The sequence below is a fragment of the Notolepis coatsorum genome, assembly GCF_963971535.1.
Source record: "Notolepis coatsorum genome assembly, chromosome: 5".
In the NCBI taxonomy this organism is placed as follows: domain Eukaryota; kingdom Metazoa; phylum Chordata; class Actinopteri; order Aulopiformes; family Paralepididae; genus Notolepis; species Notolepis coatsorum.
The window spans coordinates 124881595-124891281 of NC_140169.1; the positions used below are offsets into that span (position 1 = coordinate 124881595).

Genomic DNA, 9687 nt, shown 5'->3' on the forward strand with positions numbered 1-9687 from the left:
GGATAAATAAATGCTCCATTGTGTAGCATCCAGAGAGGCAGCCTCAGCGCGCGAGCAAACACACACACACACACACACTGTACACGCGCGAAATGAATCGCCCCAGCAAAGCAGGCCTCTACCACTCCAATCACCCGTTTCACTAGGTATTATAGCAGCAAGTCCCACCGCAGAACATGCCATATCAGCATGACATCTCACTTAGTAATGTCAATAAGGAATGACTGCGCAATTGGCTCTTGACAAGCGTATGTACAGTATCTTCACTAAGCCGCCTGCCTCACCTGCTGCATCTTAATAACCCAATTGCCCAATATAGTGGAATAGACTAATAGATTAACGAATTCCATATAAATCTATAGTTCATTAACGATGCAGCAGCTGATACTGTACACAAGCGCGCGCTCGCTCCGTAGCGCGACAACGATTTGCGACTCAAAATGATAATAATATTTTTTCATAATCTCCCAAAATGAGATTAGATTACATTAAAATGTATTGTCATCATACAGCACAAGTACAATACAACAAAAATAAGTTTGGCATCCAACCAGAGTGCAAATGTAAGTACAATAGTAACATACAACCAAGCCGTTTCTACACTGGCTCTTAGATGTGCGCAAGCAATGTCATAAATTGAAAAAATTGTTGAGTCATGGCTATAAATGTAAAACATAATTGTTAATGATACAAATAGTGTTATTATCATTATAATTATTTAATTCCATGGATGTCTGTCATATCGAAGTGATATTGGCATATGACATAATTTTAGCATGACATCTCATCCAGTAATGTCAATACTGAACGACTGCGCGCTTGTCAAGAGCCAATCGTGCAGTCGTTCAGTATTGACACCACTAAATGAGATGTCATGCCAATATGTCATGTTCCACAGTAGGACCCACCACCACAATACCCAACAAAACAAGCCACCAGAACAATAGAAGCCCACCCCGCTGGAACGACTCACCTCGCATGCACACAGCATGTGAGCGTGTGTGTGTGTGTGTGTGTGTGCTGTGCACTATGACACTTGTGAATGTAACATCTTGACGACACTGTAAATGAGTTTAACTACTCAAGTATAAATAAAAAATTGATTATGATGCAGGCGTAGAGGCAGCTGTGTGTAGGTGTGGATAGTGATGTACAGATTGGGGGGGGGGGGTCAGTGACTCACAAAGTAATGTTTCAAGTTTCAAGTTCAAGTTTCTTTATTAGTTGACATGCAAAGATACAGAATACCTTCACATGGAATGCTTTTTCCTGTTATGCTCCTATGAGGATCATAGGACGCTTGGATCATACACATACAGCTCATTACAGTAATATTCCACAATTATTACATTTTAGATAGTAATAATGGTACAGAGCCTTGAGACAAACATATGCATATTCACCACCGCAAACAGACTGGCAGCCGTCATAGGCAGCGCCATTTACGGAAGGAGGGGGGAGTGGGTTGGGGTTGTTACAGGGCTGTAATGTTGGTTTGTTTTTATTGTTAATACATTCTACAGTATGAGTGAAGAGTGACTGTGGAGCACTGCATCGTGTCATAATTAGCTCCAACTTAGGCCGCCTTTTTAATAAATAAATGCAAATTAATTAAGTAGACTTAATTTTGTAGTTACTGTTGGACTGTGTGCATTGAAGTATTTTAATCACCTTAACGCTTATTAAATATACAATTACACCACCACCACCATCAACCCAGAGCATATTTTCACAGTTAAAACTATACATTCTGAAATTACCCATTACATAGGTTACTTTAACTCTCCATCCACTGTAATAGTGTTGCACATGCGTTGATTAATAACAACAAGGCCATAAAACTTTTAGTTTTGTTGTTTAAATGAAAAATTACATTTTATTCAAGAATTTGACTGGCTTATTGAGTCCACCGCCGTCTAGTAGCAGGAATCCATGATGCGCTTCACGCTCATGAACCTCATGCCGCCCATGTTCATGAAGTTCCTGTACTCTCCAGGCCTCATGTACATCATCCTGCCTTTGTAGTTGGGCTGCTCGTACATCAGCCAGTGGCCGTCCATCACGTTGCAGGACATGCAGTTGGACATGCGGTAACGAACCATGATGGAGTCACAGTCTTCCATAAGCTCCATCATCTGACCTTCAAAGTTCTCCTTCTCATAGATCCTCATCCTGTTGTTGCCACGGTGACAGGGGATCATTTGGCAGGACTTGATGTTGCCGCTCATTCCCATCATGCTCATGTAGTCGGAGTACTCGCCCCTCTTCATGAAGTACTGGTTTCCCATGAAGTTGGTGCGGTCGTAGACCATGAAGCAGCCCTTCTCCACCCTGCAGGACTGGCATTTGCTCAGGTAGGAGGACATGTCGGGACAGTCGCTCATGCACTCATAGGAGCGGCCCTGGAAGTTCCTGTCCTCATAGAAGGTGACCTTACTCATCATGTTCATGTCGGTGGAGGTCATGTTGGCTGGTGAGCTGCTGCTGTTGCTGTTGCTGTTGGTGGACTGACTACTGACCTGGTGGAAGCCTGTCTTTTTATACCTGACTACCAGAGGTCTCCATTGTGAAAAGACCCTGACCCAGCAATATAACATACTGTAGAAGCCCATAGAGCACTGAGGCTCATCCACAATTTAAACTAGTCCTTTAGAGAGGTGTTTTACTGTAAAGTAACCCTATACCTATACTCACGTTGTTTTCCCTTATCATATTAAATAATATTATATTATTGTTCCCCCATATAGTTTTGTCTCTTTTATAAATAAGAACAGAAAACATGTTGAAAAAAGTAAATAATTTTATTTCACAGCGTCTGTTCAACCTTGTTTATTCACTGTTTCCATGGAAACGATGATAAACACATCTATAAATGTAAGATCTTTTGCATTACTCAGAAAAAATATTTTTTCTGGTAACTACATCATTGCCTAACTCATAAATGTTCTGACAAGTTTGATATTAGTTTATTTGTGATATTCTGTATACACCCAATTCAACGTTATAATCGCATTTTCTTTCAAACTAATTTGGCCGCAGATGTCTGAATTTGGTCAAGTGATAAGGCACTTTGGGCAGAGCTGTTTAGCAGGCTGTGATGTACAGGTGTAGAGGCAGCTCTGCGTAGGAGTTTGGATAGTGATTTCCTGAGTATAAGGGGTCAATGACTCACAAAGTAATGTTAGTTTGTATTATATTGCTAATACATTCTAAAGTATGAGTGAAGGGTGACTGGAACACTGCATCGTGTCATAATTAGCTCCAACATAGTCCTTTTAAATTAATAAATAAAATAACAATTGAATGAAGTAAACTTAATTTTGTAGTTACTGTTCAACTGTGTGCATTGAAGTAACTTAATCACGTTAACTGTTATCAAATTTATAATTACCCCACTATCAACCCAGAGCATCTGCTCACAGTTAAAATGAGACATCCCTAAATGACCCACAACATAGGCTACTTGAAATCTTTAAGTACAGCCACTGTTGCACACGTATTGCTTAATAACGACAATTCCATGAAACCTTTTTTTCTTTGTTTTTTAAATAAAAAATGTTATTTTATTCATGAATTTGACTGGCTTGTTGAGTCCACAGCTGTCTAGTAGCAGGAATCCATGATGCGCTTCATGCTCATGAACCTCATTCCGCTCATGCCCATGTTCATGAAGTTCCTGTACTCTCCAGGCCTCATGTACATCATCTTGCCTCTGTAGTTGGGCTGCTCGTACATCAGCCAGTGGCCGTCCATCACGTTGCAGGACATGCAGTTGGACATGCGGTAACGATCCATGATGGAGTCACAGTCGTCCATCAGCTCCATCATCTGACCTTCGAAGTTCTCCCTCTCATAGATCTTCATCCTGTTGTTGCCACGGTGACAGGGGATCATACGGCAAGACTTGATGTTGCCGCTCATTCCCATCATGCTCATCATGCTCATGAAGTCGGAGTACTCGCCCCTCTTCATGAAGTACTGGTTGCCCATGAAGTTGGTGCGGTCGTAGACCATGAAGCAGCCACTCTCCACCCTGCAGGACTGGCACCTGCTCAGGTAGGAGGACATGTCAGGGCAGTCGTTCATGCACTCATAGGAGCGGCCCTGGAAGTTCTTTTCCTCGTAGAAGTGGACCCTACTCATCATGTTCATGTCGGTGGAGGTCATGTTGGCTGGTGAGCTGCTGCTGTTGCTGTTGGTGGTGGACTGACTACCTACCTGGTGGAAGCCTTCCTTTTTATACCTGACTACCAGAGGTCTCCATTGTGAAAAAACCCTGACCCAGCAATATAACATACTGTAGAAGCCCATAGAGCACTGAGGCTCATCCACAATTTAAACTAGTCCCCCAAAAAACATTTAGAGAGGTGTTTTACTGTCATAATGTGCATACTGCCTATACTCATATTGTTTCCCTTAACATATTGAATGAATAATATAATATTATTGTTTTGTCTATTTTATGAATAAGAACTGAAAATTTGGTGAAAAAAGTTTAATCATTTAATTTCACAGCTTCTGTGCAACCTTGTTTATTCACTGTGTCCATGGAAACAATGATGAACACAGCTATACATATACTGTTTGTTTTGTTTAGAGCACTGAGGCTCCTCCACAATTTAAGTTAGTCCCCCAAAAAACCTTTAGAGGGCTGTTTTACTGTCATACTGTACATGGTTACGGTATTTCAATGCAAGCAGTCGACCAGAATCTACTGTAGAACTTTAGTATTAAATCAATGGCCCTATGAATCAATTTGTTACGTCTACTTCATTCATTTGTTCATTTATTTATTAATTAAACAGGACTATTAGTGTAGTGTTGACGATTGTGTTATTTCTAGCTAGAGGAAAATGTGTCTTGCATTTAATAAAAACTTTGCAGTTGCTGGGAACCTTTTGATAGAGAATATATCAGACTTCTTCCTGTTGATGTTAATGTTAATGTTGATATAGACACTGATTGTGTGAGTTCCGTGGATCACACTCCTCACATTTACTCTTAAAAAGATGAGCTACTATTGGTTTGGATAGAAATGCATGTGATTGGTTCCAAGATTATCTGGTAGGGAGACGTCAAGTGTGTAAAGTCGGGTTATGCCTAATCAGAATCTTTGTCAATAATTAAAAGTGTGCCACAGGGTTCAATTATAGGTCCTGTCGTCTTCACTATTTATATTAATGATATTGTGTCTTCGCTGAATGGTTGTCAAGCCCATCTGTATGCAGATGATACTGTTTGTATGGTATTGCTGACTCAGTACAATTGGCCATTGAGAACATACAACCTTCCTATATTAGCACTTATTAAACTTAAATTGGTTCTTAATGCTAGTAAAACTAAATGTATCCTGTTTTCTAGAGCCAAGAACATTGAATAGGATTGTTTACACATACTGTATCTACTGTAAGTGGTTCTAGCATTGAGAGAGTCACTAAATATAAATATCTTGGTGTGTGACTTGATGAGGAATTTACAATTAATTTCCATGTGGACAATCTTGCCTCCAAGTTGCGACAGAAAATTGGCTTCCTCTACAGAAACAGAACCAGCTTTCCTTTGATTAGAAAGAAGAGGGTTGTCGAAGCAGTTTTCTTATCAGTCTTAGACTATGGTGATGCAATTTATAGACATACTGCGGCCTCAACCCTCTGGCCAAATCCCTGGACTCTGTCTATCACTCTGCCCTCAGATTCATCACTAATGATAGATATGACACTCATTACTGTGTCCTTTGAGAAGGTTAGATGGTCCTCTCTGATGGAGAGGCATAACAAAAACTGGTTAATATTTAAGGCCCTTATTGGTCAGCTACCTCTTTATACTACATCATTATTGGAATGGCATTTTACAACCTATGGAACCCATTCTAGTGACTGGCTGGTCCTTAAAGTCCCTAGAGTTTACTCAGAATAGGGTAAATCTGCATTTTGCCATGATGCCCCTCTAGCTCATGGAATGAACTCCAACAGTCCTTAAAGCTTGAGATTCTGCCTTCTGTTGCATAGTTTAAAACCTAGATCTCCAACCATTGTCAATCAAGTTGTATGTTTTAATTGATTTTTTATCCTTACTTTTTTCCCGCCTTGTTGTCTTTTTGTTATGATTTTATATGCTGTGTGATTTTATATGCCTTTTTAGCTTAGTTCTGTACACTCAGCGTGACTAAATGATGGAAACTGCAGTTGCCTTTCGAGTTTAAATAAAGGTTTGAAATTAAATGAAACTGGTGCTACCTATACTCATATTATTTCCCCTAAAAATATTGAATAAATAATATATCATTGTTCCCCAGATATCGTTTTCTTTCTTATAAATAAGAACTGAAAACACGAGTTGAAAAAAGTTAAATCATACAATTTCACAGCATCTGTGCAACCTTGCTTATTCACTGTCCGTAGCTATACAAATGTTTGTTTCGTTACACAATTTTTTTCCCCTTCTGATAACTACATCATTGCATAACTCATAAATATTCTGACAAGCTAAATGTTTGGTTATTTGTGATACTTTGTATACACCCAATCCAAAGTTAGATTTTAAAATCTTCAAATCCATTTTCTTTCAAACTGATTTGGTTGCGGATGACTGGATTTGGTACAGTATAAGTCACTTTGGGCAGAGCTGTTTTACAGGCTGCGATGTACAGGTGTAGAGGCAGCACTGCGTAGGAGTGTAGATAGTGATTCCCAGAGTGGTGGGGGGGGGGGGGGGGGGGGGGGGGGGGGGTCAGTAAGTCACAAAGTAATGTGTCCTTGTGTTATATTGCTAATGAATTCTACAGTATGAGTGAAGAGTGACTGTGGAGCACTGCATCATGTCATAATTAGCTCCAACATAGTCCTTTTTAATTATTAAAATTAACAAATTAATGTAGTAGACTTGTGTAGACATTTTGTAGTTTATGTTCGACTGCTTGCATTGAAGTACCGTAATCAATCACGTTAACTGTTATCAAATGTATGATTACCCCACTATCAACCCAGAGCATCTTTTCACAGTTAAAATTATACATTCTTAAATGACCCATAACAAATAACATAGGTTACTTTAAATCTTTAAATCCAGCCACTGTTATAGTGTTGCACACATATTGCGTAATAACAGCAATGCCAAGAAACCTTTTTTTGTTTTGTTGTTTAAATGAAAAATAAAATTTTATTCATGAATTTGACTGGTTTGTTGAGTCCACCACCATCTAGTAGCAGGAATCCATGATGCGCTTCATGCTCATGAACCTCATGCCGCTCATGCCCATGTTCATGAAGTTCCTGTACTCTCCAGGCCTCATGTACATCATCTTGCCTCTGTAGTTGGGCTGCTCGTACATCAGCCAGTGGCCGTCCATCACGTTGCAAGACATGCAGTTGGACATGCGGTAACGATCCATGATGGAGTCACAGTCGTCCATCAGCTCCATCATCTGACCTTCAAAGTTCTCCTTCTCATAGATCCTCATCCTGTTGTTGCCACGGTGACAGGGGATCATACGGCAAGACTTAATGTTGCCACTCATGCCCATCATGCTCATGTAGTCGGAGTACTCGCCCCTCTTCATGAAGTACTGGTTGCCCATGAAGTTGGTGCGGTCGTAGACCATGAAGCAGCCACTCTCCACCCTGCAGGACTGGCACCTGCTCAGGTAGGTGGACATGTCAGGGCAGTCGCTCATGCACTCATAGGAGCGGCCCTGGAAGTTCTTTTCCTCGTAGAAGTTGACCTTACTCATCATGTTCATATTGGTGGAGGTCATGTTTGCTGGTGAGCTGCTGCTGCTGCTGTTGGTGGACTGACTACCTACCTGGCGGAAGCCTTCCTTTTTATACCTGACTACCAGAGGTCTCCATTGTGAAAAGACCCTGACCCAGCAATATAACATACTGTAGAAGCCCATAGAGCACTGAGGCTCATCCACAATTTAAACGAGTCCCCCAAAAATCCTTTAGAAAACTGTTTTATTGTCATACTGTACTGTACACACTGTAAACTAAAAAGTACTACCTATACTTGTGTTGTTTTCCCTTAAAATATTGAATAAATAACATTATATTATTGTTCCCTCCATATTGTTATATATTGTCTCTTTTATGAATAAAAAAAGAAAATGTGTTGTATTTTTTAAATAATTTAATAGCTTCTGGCAGTCTTCTTTATTCACTGTGTCCATGGAAACACAGTGAATAAAGAAACTAAACATTATTTTCAAGAAACATTCTGACTGAGATTTTGTGTCTGAGGTTAATTCTTTCCAGATATGTATATTTGTGTACAAATGCATTTATGATTATCACAATCTACCAAATGGTTTTAATATTTTTTTTTCTTTTAATTCAGATTTTCATTAATATGTCACATGTCAGTCCAGGGACCTGCATATACCTTATTGTGGTACTTCTCTTAGGCAGTTCTCAGTGAGGTATAGAGGGTACAATCTTTGGAATGCAGCTGATCCTATGCTGAGGAAATCTTCATCTCTGCTTATTTTTAAAGCAAACTACAAAGCAAACTACAAAATACAATTGGCAGTATTAGGCGGTGGGAAGCTGATGGGTGGGGATCGGACGTTGTGGACAGCGACTCCTACAGGTCGGTTGGTGCGCCTGCGCAGCAGAATCAGGAAGCGACGGGGGCGGCGTGCCCTCCCACGCAGACCCCCGACGCTGAGAGATCGCGCTGTGCAGGTGAAAAGATGCGACGGCTGCTTCCTCGAGTACCGGAGGGGACGCGTGAATATTAAAGGCAACCAACTTGTGTTCAGCTTTTCTCTGATTGGCCACGACCCCCCGCCCCCTTTTGCCGCGAACGCGGCAGGCAAGCGGCCGCGGTCCCAAATGAAATCCATCAGTGGAGGAAGCGGCAGCGGTCCCAAATGAAATCCATCAGTGGAGGCTGCATCAGTGGAGGACGCAGGCTGCTGACTGATTATGAAATGAATGAATGAAGCACGGAGCATAATGTATAATGTTATTTCGCAGCGTTTGTAACGTCATAACATCAGTGGAGGACGCAGGCTGCTGACTGATTATGAAATGAATGAATGAACACGTGATATAAGGCTTCGTCCACATTGCAGCCGGCTTGTGGGAGGCATGGCCTAACAGCGTTCGAGACAGGGGAGGGTAGAATTGGACGATACGAAATTGGGATGGGAGAAAAATAGAAAATGGGAGAAAATGTAGATACAAAATAAATAAAAAATGCTCATATCCAAAAGTAGTAGATAGATAAATAGGTCATACATGTAGGTATGCATTTGGTTATGTGGGTGGGTTTGTAGGCAGGTGGGTGGGTGATTATGTATTATTATGTACACAGTATACAGTATATGCATGTATGTACTGTGTGTATGTATGTTTGTGTTAACATATCTTTTGAATGTATTACTGGTATTTTTTTAATAATATGTATATTTTTGTATGTTTGATTTTACAAAACAGGGGAAGTTCTCGATAAGCCTCTAGGCTTCTAAACTTCTCCTACACAATATGGTTATTATGTATTTTTTTGACTTTTGTTTAACTCTTTGTGTTAATAAAACAAAATACAAATACAAACAACAATGAACACAGCTTTAAATGTACGGTTTGTTTCATTACGCAGAAAATACAGTTTTTCTGGTAATTACGTCATTAGATAACTCATAAATGTATAGACAAGCTTAAAGGAACACGTAAACTTTTTATTTGC

The 9687-nt window shown here is 40.2% G+C and overlaps 3 protein-coding genes across 3 annotated transcripts; all 3 read right to left on the reverse strand.

Annotated features, from left to right (window-relative positions):
- Positions 1-1916: 1916 nt before the first annotated feature.
- Positions 1917-2465, reverse strand: LOC311229166 (gamma-crystallin M2-like; the record flags this gene model as incomplete). The annotated part of the gene is made up of 1 exon (XM_084315220.1): positions 1917-2465. The coding sequence occupies one exon, from the start codon at positions 2463-2465 to the stop codon at positions 1917-1919; it is 549 nt and encodes a 182-aa protein (XP_084171346.1).
- Positions 2466-3603: 1138 nt separating this feature from the next.
- LOC311229112 (gamma-crystallin M2-like) lies at positions 3604-4167 on the reverse strand (the record flags this gene model as incomplete). The annotated part of the gene is made up of 1 exon (XM_084315130.1): positions 3604-4167. The coding sequence occupies one exon, from the start codon at positions 4165-4167 to the stop codon at positions 3604-3606; it is 564 nt and encodes a 187-aa protein (XP_084171256.1).
- A 3031-nt stretch (positions 4168-7198) lies between these two features.
- On the reverse strand, positions 7199-7753 carry LOC311229113 (gamma-crystallin M2-like; the record flags this gene model as incomplete). Its single annotated transcript, XM_084315131.1, has 1 exon — positions 7199-7753. One exon carries the CDS (start codon positions 7751-7753, stop codon positions 7199-7201), a length of 555 nt encoding a protein of 184 aa, XP_084171257.1.
- Between the last annotated feature and the right edge of the window lie 1934 nt (positions 7754-9687).